The sequence below is a fragment of the Lissotriton helveticus genome, chromosome 7 (genome assembly GCF_964261635.1).
Source record: "Lissotriton helveticus chromosome 7, aLisHel1.1, whole genome shotgun sequence".
NCBI classification, from domain to species: Eukaryota; Metazoa; Chordata; class Amphibia; order Caudata; family Salamandridae; genus Lissotriton; species Lissotriton helveticus.
In genome coordinates this window covers 924386565-924404579 of record NC_136068.1, presented here as the reverse complement: position 1 = coordinate 924404579, position 18015 = coordinate 924386565, and the positions used below count along the sequence as shown (strand labels likewise).

General features: G+C 43.9%; 1 protein-coding gene across 3 annotated transcripts in view; it reads left to right on the top strand.

Moving 5' to 3' along the window:
• The window catches only part of LOC144769396 (histidine--tRNA ligase, cytoplasmic-like), a 292971-nt gene that overhangs the window by 20235 nt on the left and 254721 nt on the right, over positions 1–18015 (top strand). For 2 of the 3 annotated variants that reach the window (XM_078653452.1, XM_078653450.1), the window contains exons 2-3: positions 14246–14335; positions 14545–14664. In XM_078653452.1, the coding sequence (XP_078509578.1) occupies positions 14572–14664 (93 nt within the window). In that variant the 5' untranslated portion in view covers positions 14246–14335; positions 14545–14571. The remainder of the gene's footprint in view (positions 1–14245; positions 14336–14544; positions 14665–18015) is intronic. The other variant, XM_078653451.1, reaches the window with a different exon arrangement.

The window sequence follows — 18015 nt, the reverse complement described above, 5'->3', positions numbered from 1 at the left end:
GTATTTCTACTTGAGATCCTAGCATTAAAATCGCCACCTAGGGAAATACCAACTAGTTTGTCATACACCTTTTGGCTTTGTAAGGTAGTGATGACATTAGACAAATTGATAAAATTCATATTTGGTGTGGTAAGAAAACATTGTTGTAAAATTAATGAAGCATATTGAAACCCCCCATGTGTAAATCAGGGACTGGAATTTATCATGGTTTGTAACTAAAGCCTTTAAACTGCCTCGTGTGGAAATATGAACCCAGGTTGAAAGTCCACCTGACGGGTGGCCAGCCTTGGGAATCGGGACGGTGAAACTGAAGCATTCAAACCCGTCTAAACAGAGGTCCCAGGGGGCCCAAGTTTCTTGTATCACCAGGGTGTCATATGTTTGGACTATTTTAATCCAATCTGGTAAATTTAATTTAGATGCCAAACCGGCAACATTCCAACTTAATATATTTAAATTAAGGTCGGTGATTGGGGTGACTACAGTGTGGTGGTCGGGAGGTGCGGGCATATTGGGTGAAGGAGTACTCATGTTTAGTGTCGTGGAGGGAGCCAGTCAAACCTGGCTATCTATATCAGACAAAGCAGAAAACCTGTTGTGTGTCTTTAAAGGAAAGGCGTCATGTCTAATTATGCCAGGAGTTGGCTTATAAAAATGCCCAGAGGCAATGACCAGTTGTGGGTTGGATTAGGGATGTTGGACTCCTGAGCCACCACTAATGATCTTACCAAGGACGGATGACGGAAATTTATAACTATACTCTCCCTATACTCTCTATACTCTCCCTATACGTTCTTTAAGGAGGTAGCGACCCACCCTACCCTTCATACCATTATAATGTCGCTAGTGTTTGCCACCCAGAACCCTTTGTATTTAGCAAGCCAATCAACACTTTATGTCGCAGTTGGTCCCAAGTCTCTCTGTTTTTTTCTAAGAGGAGGTAACCCTGCTAAAACAAAAACATAGGGGCATGCTGCCGGAGGTAAACTTAGGACTTCCCTGTTAGCCTCAGTAGTTGCCATGCTCATATGAGCTGAAACGCCCTCCCATAAGGTGCTACCCTCTGGGTTAGCTCTTTCCAAGATGCTCCCAGGTGCAGTGCTTAAAACCGATGGCATATTTGGAGTTATAGTGGGGAGGCTGCTAACGATTCCAACGGTAGACAAATTGTCTCGAACAGCAATAGGCTCAGTTGGAAAACAACCCTTAATCCTACTGGTGATGTCACAAGCACCAGTAAATCAAGTGGGTGTTGGTGCCTGTTCCTGTAGCTGCGTGGTGGAATCAAAGGCACCAATAGTTTGTGAGTTAAAGGACCCCCCATGTTGAGTAGCTGGCTTGGAAGTTTTAGTTTGTGAGGTTAATCTGTTAGTCAAAGTGTCCAAACGATCTAGTCATTTCCAAAGTATGGTAAAGTTATTATCCACTAGTTCTTTAATACGCTCACATACAGTATCCACAATAATATCAATTGGGGTGTCACCAAGTCTGTTTCAGGTAGAGGAGGTTATTACGACGTCACTCTGGGTGCAAATAGAACGGCTTGGTGGAGTGGGCTCAATGAGGGACACCGTAATCTCCGTATCTATGAACTCAGAACTGTGCGAGGACACTTAGCATGTGATGGTTGTTTCCTTTGCAGGTAGGTTTTGCCAACATATTTTTATAAGTATACTGTGTGGTTCTTTTTCATTTAATCTATAACTATAAGATTGTATACTGGTAAAACAAGCTGTTTTACACTCCTTCTGGACTAAGCCTGAAATCTGCTCTCCACAGCTACCACTTAGAGAGCTTTCTAAGGTTGTCTAAGACCACTAAAATCACCATAAGGGTTGTCTGGACCAATGCAGGGTGTCCACTTAAATAAGTGTACATCATATACTTAGGCAGCCTCTCGCAGGAAGCAACTGAGTGTGCTATAGAATATAACGAGAAATTTAGATATGTGTATATATAAGAGATTATCTGGAGGAGAGCAGTCAAGAGTAAGGAAGATTGAGCCTCTTGGGTTTTATATCGAATGAGTGCAGGACCTGGATACTTTAGCAGTAACATAAGGGGTAGCCGTTAAAGAGGCTGCTTTTAGTTATTGTCTGAAGTGCGTGGGTGCTCTGTGAAGATGCTGGTGGTGGTTTGAGATGTAATTCCAATTTTTAAATATTTGGTTTGAAAAGGCTTGTCTCCCGGTCATTTTTTGAATCTGTCAATTCTAACTTAATGCTGTCTTGACCTTCAGCACTGTATTAAGCTCTTGAGGTGGCCAGCTCTTTTTAGCCAGATTATGGCTGTACATTAATTGACCATGTCCAGTAAGGGATGCAACCTCTTTTGAAGATGATGCAGTTTTGCCGGGATAGCCAACAGGGTCATTCATGTGGGGTGATATAATATGATCACAGTTCTTTAGTCCTTTGAAACCACAAGTATCAATAGAAGAGCTGCTGTTAAATAAGGGATGTGGTCAAGTATGGTGTTGCCATACTGGACATCCAAGTGGTTGAAGTCCAGGGCTTAGACTGTGATCTGGAAGTTCAATTGAGAAAGTATTGTTCTATTTTTAATTGGAATTATAGCTGGCACTCGGTTGCCTGGATCTTATTAGCAATTTGAGTCTTGAAGGAGAAATCGCTGTTGATCATGAATTGGAGAGTTTTTAGCATTTTCAATGATTGTAATCTGAAACCTTCAAGATCCATGTTGGTGAGCTGTCCCTGAATTTGGGCTTGGTTGTTGATGTTGAATGTAAGAATTAATTCTGTTTTCCTTGAACTGATTTTTTTCGGAAGACATATAATGGCAAAGCTTGGAATATATATCTATGGATATGTGTGTGTGCATTAAAATTTTCATGTATGATCCGTCAAGCAGGGCAGAGAAAAAAGAGGGGTCCCAAAACGCACAATCCTCATGCATTTTCCATAGACTTCTTTAAGAAGATCTACTGCAAAAACTGCTAAACTGAATTATACAAAAGTTGGCAGGAAGTTAGATCTTGTTCCGCAGATTGTGCTTTTTGTGTTATGGTGTAAATCCATTCAGCAGTTATTGAGCAATTAAGGTGCAAAAAAAGTTATATATATGGGTAGTTGGGTCCGGGAGAGTCTCAAGACTCTTGCGGGAGCACCAACTTAAAAATAGAGTGTTCTAATTGGTCCTGGGAGTTTTTTCCTTGAGCCATCTCACTCCTGCTAGAGTAAGACTCCTGTGGGAGTGAGCACTCTGACTGCCAGCAACTTTGGAAAATCGTTGATGGCAGCCATTACTGAACTCTGGGACTTAGTACCCTGTCCTGAACTTGTATTTTAAAAAAAGAATATAAAGGGGCAGGTAGGGATACGATAGGGGCACTACTTAAATTAAAAGGGAGGAGGGCACCCCTCCCTGATCCTTTAATGGCCCCGTGGAACCCATGCCCCAGGGCCAGCTCACTTGCCGTGTCCAGGGAAGCCCACTACAGGATACAATAGTTTTCCGGCCCACATCGGTATGGGCAGGGAAACGTATGCGTGCTCCTGCCTAGCGGGAGCATTTTCAAATGGGAGCAAACACATACTCTGTTCCATGCAGGCAGGAGCCTGAAAAAATGCTACATCTGGCTGGAAGCAGACTTGTCTTCTGTTTCTCAGCCCACACTGATGCAGACAGGGAAACAGAACAACAAAACAACAAATTGCTCCCACTCGGAGAGAGCATCATTAATAGCTGCTCCCTCCAGGCAGAAGCAATACTGCTCCTGCAGCAAGACCACCCCTCCCTGACCCCCGCCCCTGTCCCCAACATTAGTTATATACTTTGTGCAAAACTGTGAACTCTTCTCAGATAAATACAAAGACGAGTTTATATTCTGGCCTTGATGCTTATTTCACAGAAATTAAACTTCGACTGGAAGCACTAACAAATATAAACATAGCAGGTGACCTAGTTGATTCATCCTAAACTCTTGTGCATGGCCAATGCAAAGTAAGTATATTTTCTCTACAATCGTAGATTGAAAAAAGATCTATAATCTTTGATGGAGTTGAATGCATTATTGATTTATTCAAGCACCATCTCTTCTGTAGTGACTGTCCAAGATGAGTGGGTTCTTTCTTGCCACCTGGTCTGAGAGCAGAGTCCATGTTTTTCCCTTTTTAATTGCTCCCTAGTATGCGAATGCGCAAACTCACATATAAGATCTGCCCGTTTGGCCTCGCCCCTTCCACGTAAGTAGTTTGCAGTGGTGTTACCATCATTTTCCAGGCTGATGGACAGCTCAATTTACCAAAGTTACCCGAGCATGTTTCCCGCCAGTTTGGATGGCGCATTCTTGATGCAGAGGACTATGAGGACATCACAAAAAAAAGGAAGTACTTACATCATATATTTAAGAGGAAGTACCCTTGTTTGGTGGAGATTCACCTATTTTTTGTAGTTTTGTTATCTCTGTATGAGGATTCATTTTGTCATTGATTTCTGTATGAAGACGTTCAAGGAACAATCACACTGCCAAAATGACACGTGCACAAGGTCACTTGAGGCATTAACTTGTGGTCCTTAAAACAACTGTAGTGTAGAGGATGCAGTAGATATTCACCCAACGAGGTAGCACTCACTAGTAACCAGTAGAATGTAATCCAGTTGAGTAGCCCTTTTATTAAAATTTCGGCCGAAGGCCTATTTAGGCTCGGGGAGGGGGGATGGGGTCCCCAGGGCCAATTAAGCATTTGGGGTGGGGACTGCAATTCTTTTCCCCTTAATATGTATGTTTTGACCCAAGGAGATGGGGTTCCTGGGGTCCAAAGGCCAGCCCTATGCTGCGTGCGCCAAAGGCTGCGCGCGGTGTGTGGTTGGCAGCCTGCTGGGGGTTTGGCCACAGGGCGTGACAGCAGGCCAAGCTCTGTGACCAGCCACACTGATGCGCATTTGCCAAAAGCTGTGCGCTGGATGGGGTCGGCTTCCTATGGGGAGTTGGAAGCAGGGTTGCAAGACTAATCACACATGGCCAAGATCTGTGCTTGGCGTCGGGTTGACCGTCTCTGTGTTGCGGGAAGGGGGTGTGGGGGGTTGACTACCTCCTGTTGAGTTGACCACATGGCTTGGCCACAAGCCAGGCTCCGTGAACATCTCCACCATGTATGATGATAAAGTAATATGTTTAAAAAACCTTACAAATTCACTGAAAAAAACAATGGTTAAAATAACGTTATAGTTAGGTGTGATAAAAAAAATCTGTTTTTTTTTTTTTTTTTTTTTTACTTTGAAATTTACTACACAAACCAACGGTTAAAGTAGTGGTCTCGTTAGGTGAATACGTCAGTGGCAACATTAATGTTTTGAACTGAAAAAACCCCAGAGAAATTCACCAGTTATATTTAGCAGAGTTAACTATTAACTTGTGCCCCCTTCAGGCACTGCTTATGACCACACATGTTACATCAGTCATGACATGTTCTATGACATAATTTATGAAATCACTGATTGCATCCCAAATGACATAGCTGATGCAATCATCCTAGCTTCTTTTGCACACATTACTCTATAAACTAGTATTGCATTAAAGGACTGAAAGTAGGCACAAAATAGCTCAGAATAGTATGTACCTGGCTCATGAGCCTATAACTAGGGTGAAAACGGTCCAAGGTTGCTTGTGTTCCAGTTCGGGGAGCACCTGCCTTGGCAGTTCGGGCTGGACTGTTTCCTTTGGGGCAGGCTCAACACTGATTTGCATATAGCTGGGTCCAAGCTGAGGTGGTATGGTGTGCAAAATAACTATGAATTGGGATGCTGCCTGGGTAATTACTAATGGATGAGATTAATTCAAGCATTCCATCTATCGCTTACAGTATACTTCAGAATAATATGAAGCATCATTAATGCAATCACAGATACAACTCCCTCATGTGTAGCAAGCATATTTTAGGTGCTTCCTTTACCTTATACCATACACTTCACTGGTAGTCAACTTCACATTAACAATCAAGTACAGATATATGGGAAACTCTCATTACACATAGTGTTCAGTCTGTAAACAACTGTTCATAGAAAGCCAAGTACCTCAAGATATTAGACTGTGAATGCCCTACTACGGATAGCTTTTATCTTTATCAAACCTCTCACAGTCACCAAACCTATTTTGAGAATTGAAGTTGATGCGAGTAGAAAAGTGGGTACTGTAAACAGTGTGTACTGTGTTGAGATAGGTTACTAGGTACCACACTGTTTGCAGACAGTGACATTCTCATGAGAAATTAACCACAGAGTATTAAAAAGTAAAACACTGTTCACTCTATGCAACACTTGTAAGAAATGTTTTAAAAACCGATTCACATAAAGTAACCACGGTCTGAAGGTGCTAAAGATTATATTACAAAAACAACAATTGATGGACGGAATGTTGCACAATGGCAGAACATTCACCCCCAGTCACAGATCTGGGTTTAATCCATCGTTATTTTACTCACCAGACCACCCCAGTTCAGACATGGCCATATGCAAATCAGTCTTGACCCTATGCCTCATGGGAACAGTTCTTCGTCTTACTAAATTATTCTGTTTTTCTTTCCTTGCCCTTGTGAAAGCTCTTCTTTGCCTTGTTTAAAAGCAACAAGGGTGTACAGTCTAAACAAATTCCACACCCTGCGTTTGTGTTTTGTTGTTCCTAGTGTTGAATGACAAGCGTTAACAAAGAAAAGAAGAACCTTTGACCACATCAGATATATAGTATATAAGCAAATAGTATTAATGAATACTAGAAGTAAAAGCAGAATAGCATTTAATTAATTTTTTTTAAATAGCATAGCATACAGATATCAAGTTTCCTACATTTGTCTGCGCCTCCCGATGGGTTTAATCCATCACCGTGGTGATGGATTAAACCCAGATCTTTAGACTGGGTGTGAGTGTTTGATTGGTTCAGATGCTCCGTCCATCACCACCCCTTTTGTACCGCTTTGTTCGCCATAAGTTGGCAGGGTATGCTCAGATGTGAGTCCCTTGCTCACTTTGCCACTGGATTCAAGCAAGCCTGGCTGAGGACGGCTGTAATGCCAGAAACCGGTCCTGGGAGGCTTGTTTCCGTTCCAGGGAAGGCATGGCTTGGTAGTTCGGGCTGGACTGTTCCCATGAGGCACAGGGTCAGACTGATTTGCATATGGCCATGTCTGAACTGGGGTGGCAGAGTGGGCTAAAGAACGGTGATGTATTAAACCCAGATCTGTTGACTTGGTGTGAATGTTTGATTGGTTCAGATGCTCCGTCCATCACCACCCCCTTTTGTACTGCGGGGCTTTTACTTCATCTCCCTGCAAGCGCGAACAGTCAGTGCGCGTTATTCTGGCCATTGTTTGTTGCCATGAGGATTCATAGCTTCTTGGACCTCCTGTGGTGGTTAGCGAGGCGTCTCCTCGTTAGGCTGCTTCTGTTCCGGAATTCGCGCTGAGGTAAGCGCTGTCTACAGAGATCGTTGGTACTCTGTTTCTTCTGTGGCTTGCGAGGCTTCTCCTCACTAGGCTGCAATTTGGTTCCTGTTACCTCACTGATGTAAGCGCTTCAATGACAGGGAGTTCGTTTGGATATTTTCCGTGCTAAGGTAAGCGCTAACATTGCCAAGGATTATTGTGGTGCTTGACTCATTTTCTAGAGTCTGGGGATAGTGCTGACGTAAGCGCTATCTTTTCTTTGATTTCCTTGTTCTGCCTGCTGCTGGATAAAGGATTCACGTAATTAACTATTGTGCAACACTGATTCATTTGCTCTGTGCTTCCGCGACTGGAAGTTTGAAGAAGGCTTTCTTCATGGGCAGGAGTACCATACAAAGATTGGGAGAAGAGTAAAACCAAGTAGGTTGTGTTCTGAAAACTGTGCTCAGTATTTCTTTGCTGGTACCTCCCTCTGTACCTCTGGAACAGTATGTTCAGAGACTTGGTAGTTTACCTTTTGAATCAACATTGTTAGAATCTCCTATTGGAATACCCTCATCTTGGCTCCTTTCTTGATACGCTGCTGGAAATCTGATTAGGAAGTTATTATTGGAAATCCCCATTTTTCTTTTCTTTTCCTTCTGAGAGTGAAAGGAATATCTTTAAGTGTACAGCGGTGCAATTGGAGAGGAGTATCTCTGATTTGATATACAGGAATACGGCGACATTCCCGAAAGGGTTGCAGGTATCCTCATCCCCGCTGTTTCTACACTAATTCCTTTCCCTCGCCTGATTGCCTTAATACTCTGTGTTGCATTATTCAGAGTTGGGTACATCGGGAGGTGGACCCCTTTGTGCATCACCTGGATCCTAAGAAGTCACCGTGGATCTTACAGAATAACGCGCCCACGAAATAGCACTCCTTCCGGTCTGGGTGAAACACAAACATGGTGTCCTTAGATGATGTGTTACAAGCATTAGTATTGGTACAACAGGAATTGGCGGCATCTAAAGCAGAGACGGCCTCCCTTAGGGAAAGGGTAGACCGACAAGCTAGGAATCCGTTCTAGGCATCACAACTGACGTCACAAATACAAGTGAATGTACCTCCCCCTATTCCACTGGCTAGTCCTGAGAGGTTTTCCGGAGACCCTCTAAAAATTCAAACATTTTTAACACAGATCAGGTTACACTTTTCGTGTAAACCGGCTTCATTTCCCACTAACCATTCTAGGGTGGCCTTTGCCAGCTCATATATGACTGGAGATGCAGTCAATTGGGCGGTACCTTTGGTCAAATATGATGATTCTCTACTCTCCAATTGGGATTCATTTTGCCGTGAATTTGAAAGGGTATTTGATAGGAGGGCTACGACATTCTCTGCTGATAGGGAGTTGTTGGAACTTAGACAGGGGAAACAGGATTTGGTGACTTACCTCACTAAGTTCAATCATCTAATTTCTGAAACCTCATGGTCGGAGGAAAAAAGAATGTCGCTTTACTGTCCAGGTCTAAGAGATGAAATGAAGGATGTGATTGCCCAGATTGATCCACAACCTACCACGTATACAGACTTAATGAATCTTACGTTACGTTTGGATCACAGGTTATCAGAAAGGCGGGGAGAGGGAACATATACCCATACTGCGAACTGAAAGAGGGACTAGAACAACGGGGTCCTCCTCTGAACAGCATTCTGAACCTATGGAAGTAGGAGCCATTAGGGCCCCATTGTCCAGATCAGAAAGAGAGAACCGTAGAATGTTCGGGTTGTGTATGTATTGTGGGAAGAAGGGTCAGTTCGTTAGAGACTGTCCCACTAAACCCAAGAAGTACCCACATCCCTTTCTGACAAATCTGCCATAAGAGGAACAGTAGAACAATTACAAATATCAGGTTTACAGTTGCCTTTCTTGGCAGGTATCGAGTTGGTTAAATCTGAATCACATATTGTGCTATCCATGTTTCTGACTGATGGGTCACGGGCTCATCAAATAGGAGTAATGGTGGAATCAGGTGCCACCGGAAACTTTATTGATAGTGGATTAGTTCAGCGTCTGGAACTCCTACGCGTTCCTAGAGGGACCCCAGAAAGAGTTTTGGCGGCAGATGGGGAAACCATTAATATCAGGGCCCATTACTGAAGTAACCGAGGAATTGGAATTGGTCAGAAAAGAGGAGGACATGGATCCTGTAGAAAAGATAGCTCTGAATCTAATTGAGGTGCCTCAGTATGAGGTAATACTGGGTATGCCTTGGTTATGGAGTCATAATCCCACGATTGATTGGACAAAAAAGACAGTCGAGTTTGAGTCGGAAAAATGTAGGTTAACATATATTCACACTCACCATAACCATGCATTGGCTCTGACGCAGATTTACCAGATTGCTACAACAGCAGAAAAGGAGACGGTACTCCCTGCAGAGTATGTAGAATACCGGGAGGTGTTCAGTGAACTCAAGGCAGAAATCCTACCACCACACTGTGACACTGATTGTCAAATAGATTTGATACCCGGGGCAATCATGCCATCATGTAGGGTTTATGCATTATCAGAACCAGAGACACAACATCTAAAACAATACTTGGATCATTACGTAGACATAGGGTGTATTCGACCCTCTCGTTCACCAGCAGCTTCACCTCTATTTTTTATAAAGAAAGCCAATGGGGAATTGAGGACATGTATTGACTTTCGAGTTTTGAACAAAAACACTGTCCGCAATCTATACCCTCTTCTACTCATTCTTGCTAGACCAGGTGAGGGAGGCCGTCATCTACACCAGACTTGATTTAAGAGGAGCCTATCATCTGGTGCGGATAAGAGAGGGGGATGAGTGGAAGATGGCTTTTGAAAAAAAGATATGGTTTGTTTGAGTATTTGGTGATGCCGTTCGGGCTTTGTAATGCCCCAGCGGCATTCCAATTCTTTTTGAATGATGTGTTAAAGGACTATGTAGACAAAATTGTGGTTGTCTACATAGATGACATTTTGATTTATTCTAACGATCAGGAAACACACGTCAGTCATGTATCTCAGATTTTGCAGACGTTGCTGGAATATGGGTTGTTTTGTAAGTTGAATAAATGTAGGTTCCATGTAACAGAGGTTGAGTTCTTGGGTGTGATGTTGAGCCCATCAGGTTTGTGCATGGCGGAGAGAAAAGTCATGGCAGTACAAGAGTGGCCTGTTCCAAAGAATGTGAGGGATGTGCAGTGTTTTGGGGGGTTCTCCAATTATTACCGGAGATTCATTTTTCACTTTTCTCAGCTAGTCTCTCCTCTCACTCGTCTTTTAAGGAAGGGAATTCCGTTTTGTTGGACCACTGAGGCCATGGAAGCGTTTTACTAGCTGTAAAAAAGGCATTCACCACAGCACCTATACTGCAGCATCCACAAATAGAGGTGCAGTTCATTGTGGAAGCTGATGCCTCAGATATAGCAGTGGGGGCTGTTCTGTCGAAATACCGGACAGTTACACCCTATAGCCTTCCTGTCTAGGAAACTGAGTCCAGACGAAATCAACTACACAGTGGCTGAAAAAGAGTTGTTGGCTATAAAAAAGGCCTTCCAGGAGTGGAGGCATTACCTGTGGGGGGCTAAACATTCTGTAACGGTATACACCGACCACAAAAATCTGCAGTACATGAAAACGGTCAGATCTCTCAGTCAAAGGCAGATGCGATGGATGCTGTTTTTTGCAGAGTTTGACTTTGTGGTTACCTTTTGGCCTGGTTCTGCGAATAGAAAGGCTGATTCATTGTCTAGACAAGATGAGGTTCTGGAGTCTAGAAAAAGCATCCCTGTAGCAATCATTTCACCTGACAAGGTGGTGTGTTCTGTCCAGCTGGATAAGTTCTTGGCGGAAGTTATAGCACACACAAAAACTCTGATTGGTGGCAAAAATGGGCAGATCAGGACCAACATCGCGCGCTCAAACATGAATTGCCTTTCTTTAAAAATAGCAAAACACACAAGGTGATGGACGGAATGTTGCACATTGGCAAAACATTCACCCCCAGTCACAGATCTGGGTTTAATCCATCGTTATTTTGCTCACCATGCCACCCCAGTTCAGACATGGCCATATGCAAATCAGTCTTGACCCTGTGCCTCATGGGAACAGTTCAGTCCGAACTGCCAAGCCATGTCGTCCCTGGACCAGAATCAAGCATCCTAGGACCGGTTTCTGGCTATCAGCCGTCATCAGCCAGGATAGCTTGACTCCAGTGGCGTAGTGCGCACGGGACCCACGTCTGGGCATACCCTTCCCACATAGGGCGAACAGCAAAACACACAAGGTGATGGACGGATATTCCACATTGGCAAAACATTCACCTCCAGTCACAAATCTGGGTTTAATCCATCAATATTTTGCTCACCACACCACCCCAGTTGCAAACCAGTCTTGGCCCTATGCCTCATGGGAACAGTTCAGCCCGAACTGCCAAGCCAGGTCTTCCCTGGACCAGAATCAAGCATCCTAGGACCGCTTTCTGGCTATCAGCCGTCATCAGACAGGATAGCTTGACTCCAGTGGCGTAGTGAGCACGGGACCCACGTCTGGGCATACCCTTCCCACATAGGGTCAAGACTGATTTGCATATGGCCATGTCTGAACTGGGGTGGCGTGGTGAGCAAAATAACAATGGATTAAACCCAGATCTGTGACTGGGGGTGAATGTTTTGCCAATGTGCAACATTCCGTCCATCACCTTGTGTGTTTTGCTGTTCGCATTGCTGCTGTGAGATGGTTGCGCTGATCATTCTTGATCTCAGCTCGGCATTTGATAATGTGTCTCACGACTTTCTCCTAAACCATGCATCAGACGATTGATTACAAGTTGTCCAGAATTAGTCAGCCAGAATGTTATACAGACTTCCGAAAAGCAGTTCCACCTCCATCGCGAGATCCATTGGTCTAAAGTGGAGAAGTAAATTCAGTTTAAAACCTTGTGCTATATCCTCAGAGCAAGATCAGAGACTGATCCAAGATGTTTTCATGAATTTGCTAGACTCTATCATCTGGCACGTCCTTGGCGCTCCACAGATTTTCCCTCAGTATGGTTCCCAGAGTGAGACGCACCCGCATTGGAGGCTGGTCTTTTGCCTACCTGGGTCCCAAGTTGTGGAACGCCCTCCCAGAACTATTAAGAGGCTGTTCCTCATTTACGATCTTCCGCAGACAACTAAATACTTTGTTGTTTCAATTTAAAGTGACATGGACAGATCTAACCTATCGTGAAATTGCCAGGAAACCCTTAGTGGGAAGCTGTGCTCTATATAAAATTGTCATGAAAATAGTTACCGAATATTTTGGGGTTTTTTTAGCCTTGTCTGTGAGCGCCCCCACTCAACGAACCTGAACCCAATGTACCTAGGATTACATTCCCATCGTTTTTATTCACTTCACCGCCGATTACAGGCAACTATTTTCAATGCAACACACCTCTAATTTAATCAGCACTTAAAAAGTACCAAGACACTCCTTGTCTTTATGTTGACTGGAGTAGGTAGTGTGATCATTGCCAATTGACTTTTAATAGATCTTTGCAGTCTTCTCTGAGATCCCGGCTTTGGATAGTCCGAGTGACGACATCCAATTAATTTATCAGAACAGCCGCCTCTTGTTACTACTAGTTCAGAGTTCAGATTCAACATTTCTACGTTCAGTCTGCCACCCAGTGGAGTTCTTTGATATTGTAACACATACCTTATTGTGCTCCATTGTTACTAATAGGCTTTGCGTCCGCCCAAAGGACTTTTTCTACCTCATTGTGTGTTATTGGCATTTTGGGACATCATTCTTGAATTGCTTGCCCTGCAAGGCACGCGGGAACATTTGATATCTGAAAATGCAATACGCCACAACACATTCAATTCTTTATCTGGGGTATGTGTTTTATACAGAAATATATTTTTTTTGTACTGTAGATGGTTTTTAACATTGTTTTGTGATCTATATTACCCACACCACCATTATCAATACTATCCCCATCATTTCTGCCACCATTACCACCGCCGTAGAGTAGGTAGATGTTTGGGTTTGTAAGTAGGCCATATCTATTGGCTTTGCTTTGTTCTCATCCCCGGCATTTCATTAAACAAGCAATTGTGAAATCGAAATTAAGACAAATTAGTAGAAATCAGTGTGGGTCTAGTACAGTGTCAGCAGCATGAATCTAAAAAACCAGCAATACTGTATGCTATGCTTGTTGAAAACACAGTTACTCGCAGTGTGCAAAAGTATTTATAAATACGTTTAGCGTTGATTTATCAATCGTAAACATGGTTGACTCTCTCATTCACAAAGTCTGTCTTCTAGTTGATAACCAAGCACAGCCATTTTCGATAATGGGAGGCTTTCTTTTCTGGTTGGACCAGATAACGATTTCAGCAAAAATTATTACCGATGGGTTTGCTGCTCCGATTAATCTAAATTGGATCAATCGACCACTCCATTTGCTAGCCCCATTTGTATCTTATCTTTCTCTTCAAGGGGTCATCTTATATTATTCAACATAAAGGTACCATAGAAAGCAACTGCTCATTCTACAAGTCCCCAATCGTATAGATACTGGAAACGTGTCTGCTATTTCCCTCTTGAGGAATAACCAGAACATGTTTGATGCCGGGGCTCCACCCTGCTCTTAAGTCGCTTGTATAATGAAGGTAGTCCATTAAACTGCTCCAAATGTATCCGTTAATTTAGGAGAAGTCAAAAAACGTGCATTCTCATGCGGGGCCATTGGTAAGTGTATCTTGGGTCTGTTGCTCTCTTTTGACTTTAACAATGTGGGAAGTCTGACTTTATCATTATATTACATTTTGATTTTTCTGACAGTCTCCAGTAGAGGCCACAAAGCAGCTGGAATGGAAGGCTCTACCGGGAAATGATGAAGCAAGACTGAACTTTGTTCTGAAGACACCAAAGGTACTGCCCCACACCATATCTGATGTTTTAATCCCAAAATGAAGTTAATGTGGCCATTGTTTTTGCAAATGTTCGTGCCGTGCTTAACCCACTGAATCACCAATGCAAGTATTTGAACTACTCTTGGAAATGATTTGTTTCTTCTTGGTGGCTCTGCCCGAAGTCCTGCTTTACTGCTGCTTTATAATTGTTTTGTTCTTTGATGACAGGGCACAAGAGACTTCCATCCCAAGCAGATGGCAATCCGGGAGCGCGTCTTTAACATCATCATCAACTGCTTCAAGCGCCATGGTGCCCAGACCATCGACACCCCTGTCTTTGAGCTGAAGGTGAGATGGGTTCTGGAGAGTGGCAAAGTGGCACATCTCCCACGATAGAAACACTGATTGGTAGAAAATGTGAGATCATTGTCTGTAAGGCTCTATCTCTGATATGCCTGGCCTCCAAGGTCGAGTCCTATGTCCTGTGCAAGTTCCCTATATATATTCCAGAAAGAGCCTTCTGCCGGTTAGAGGACCATAGCCATGTAAAATACAAGGCAATCACTGGGGCAGTCATGACATCTCCTTTCCTATATTCCATACTTGAAACAAAAGGAAAAACCTGTATCAGAGCTGCACCACTTTTCTAAAAAATATAAAATTCCTAAGAATCAAAAATGTTCGACGTAGCAAAGAAGTAGTTGTATGAAGAACTCGTTTTTCTCTTCTTTATTAGTTCGTTCTTTATTAGTTCGTTCTTTAAAGACAAACAGCCAACGCATTTCGTCCGTAGGCACAGGACTTTTTCAGGGCATTGGAGATTCTATATAGACCATAGGTGTAAATGGATGTGGTAGTAACCTTGAACAGATGTATGGTAGGCAAAGGTGGCAGTCGCACCAATGCGTAAAGCTCATCTGTTAAGCGAACGGATGATCCAAGTTAATGAGAAGAATAAGGAATCCAAAATTGCATCCAATTCTTCGTATTGATTGGGGATAGGCAGCAGTTAATATAATACGCGTGGTATGATAGCGACAATGATGTGCTGTTAATTTGCATTCTGCACTCCCATGGACTTATACCGAGCTTGACAAAAGTACTTAATACGAATTGTCACGCCGCATACATGCATGCATATTTTTTTGAAAAGTGGTGCAGCTCTGATACAGTTTTTTCATTTTGTTTCCCCTAATAGTAGGGGAGTGCTCTTGGACAGGGGGTACTTTTGGAGAATTGCACACAGGATCACTTCGTATTGCCTGATTATAATTGGTGACTTTTTGTGATTGGTTCCCATTGGTTGCTTTTGGTCCACTTTCCAGCTGGTGTGTTTTCATGTATTCCATACTTGATATGCGCACATTTGCAAAAACTATGAAATCCCAATTTTTCTCCTGGTAATTTCCATCACACACACACTACCCACTGTGTCGAACTGTACCTACTACAAGCTTAAAAATACATTGAGATATACACAGAGTCATCATTTGATTTACAGAGACCAACGCCATAGGGAAACAACACTTTTAGCTGGCATCCATTTTTAAACCTCGCCCCTGCTCAGCTCTCTGCTAGAGGCACGGCACTGGGTGCTTTTTAGTTTGTGTCCATTATTCCCAGTCTGTTAGATTTGCACAGGCTTCCCCTTCACTTCCGTTTAAAGTCTGCTGCATAACTGTAAAGGTGCTCGGCCCTACCAAGTATATCTGTCATCATTTCTCTTGATTGCTAGGAAACCAAGAACTTCCCCAAAGAAAGGTCTCAGCCCTCCTGAATTTTCCAATGTTCAGGCATTCAAGATTCTCACCCCAGACTTTTCCGGCAGCAGCCCGACAATTGGAGAGATCTGGTAAAAAAAGAAAAAAGAAAACCTTCTAAAATCATCCCATTACGTAGGCATTTCCTGTCCCTCTTATTCTTGAATTCCAAGGCATTATGTATTCTATTGGATGGGTATCTTTCTTCGTTGTATGTATGGACCGGTACTATGCATGTATGGACCGGTACCACTATAGTGCGCACCTAGCTGGGTAGTAACAGAGCACTAAAAACGAGCATGAGCTTTGATGTACAGTTCAGGCTCGTCTAGAGTGAAAGACGGGTAGGATGTGGGTTCTTATCTGGGGTGGTAGAGCACTTTTGAAAAGAGGTGTCTTAAATGTTTTTTCTAATATGCAGGATGGTTGGAGATATTATGATGCTGCCGGTTATGTTCTAGGTCCTAGAGACATTGGTGGAGAAGCCCTTTTTAGGTCTCGCTGGTGATGCAGCGCGAAAGCGCTGTCGCCAGCGAGATCTATTGTGGTCGTCTTGCCTGCCAAGTGGTACAGACTGGGGCACGCGCCGATTGATGTCTGTGTACGCGCTTCTAAAGAGTCACGCTTACGCAGACGCGCTTCCATATACACACACAGCCCCTGCTTTCGCTGGGCTAGCATGTTCTAGCAGCACACACACACACACACGCACGCACGCACTTTACCCCCCCTGCCCCGCCCCACTCACCGCATCGCCGGCCTCAGCCGCCACTCCTGACTTCGTAGAACAGCAGAAGCGGACCTGACCTGAGGAGTTAGCCCCTGGTCTGCTGCATGAGCATGTGTGTGTGCGCTTTTTTCTGGCTTGGGCGGGCGCCGACCACGATGAGGCCGTGGCGTGCACCTATTACTGTGGCCAGAAAGTCCAGTGACAAATGAGCGAGCAGCGCGCGCTGACATCAGAGCGGCAAAATGCTTATGATTGGTGGAGGACCCAAGACCACACCCACACTCGTGTGAATTGTGTGAAGTGCTGTGCAGCCAAGACACCGTGTCTCGTATCAAGAGAGCCGGGCTGGAAGTGGGAACACTGCTGTCCGCATCATACTGTGCTCTATCTACTGGCGCCCAGCCCATACTATTTCAGATCCCGGGGTGCACTCCTCACTGCGGGGCACGCGCTGCCCCCTGCTGACACCAGTATGCTCTACCTCGTGGGCTTGGGTCTGGGCGACGCTACCGACATCACAGTGAAGGGGCTGGAGGTGATCAAGCACTGCAGCCGGGTCTACCTGGAGTCCTACACATCCATCCTCACTGTGGGCAAGAAGGCTCTGGTAGGTCTTCGCACTGAAACCTGATATCAGGAACAACGTTTTTGCAAGTTTGCAGTTAGATGCTACGTGTTCTACGGTCCTGTGAAGCACGCATAGGCGCTTTGTACCACCGAGCGCGGAATACAAGTAAACAGTATATTATCCCCACAATATATAAACACAATCAAACGTCAATTTCAATTACAGATGTTTCTCAACCTAAAACGTATACTCCCTTTAGGTAATGATTCTTTGTTTCTTACCACGTATGTTTTAAAAGTTAATGGAGCTCATTTTATTCTCGCCACACACCTCTCCATGTCCATCCACATCACTGGCTTCCTTCACGGAGGCGCACCTGCTGCATGTGCTGCAGGCACTTCAACACAGAGCACACCAGCTTCTAGGTCCAGGGTGTGCTAGGGAAGAAGGGTGACCGGAAGTTATTTTTCCTTTCTTAGTTCCTCCTGGCACGTTAAATTGTTGGGGATTAACAATGTATTTTGCCACCTTGCCAGTGTTATTTTTAACCCATTAGCAGTTAGATGCTCTGATTAGCATCTGAAAGGCTGTGTCTGCGCTCTGTCAATCTTGTAGCGCGCGAAAGCGCTACCAATGATTGA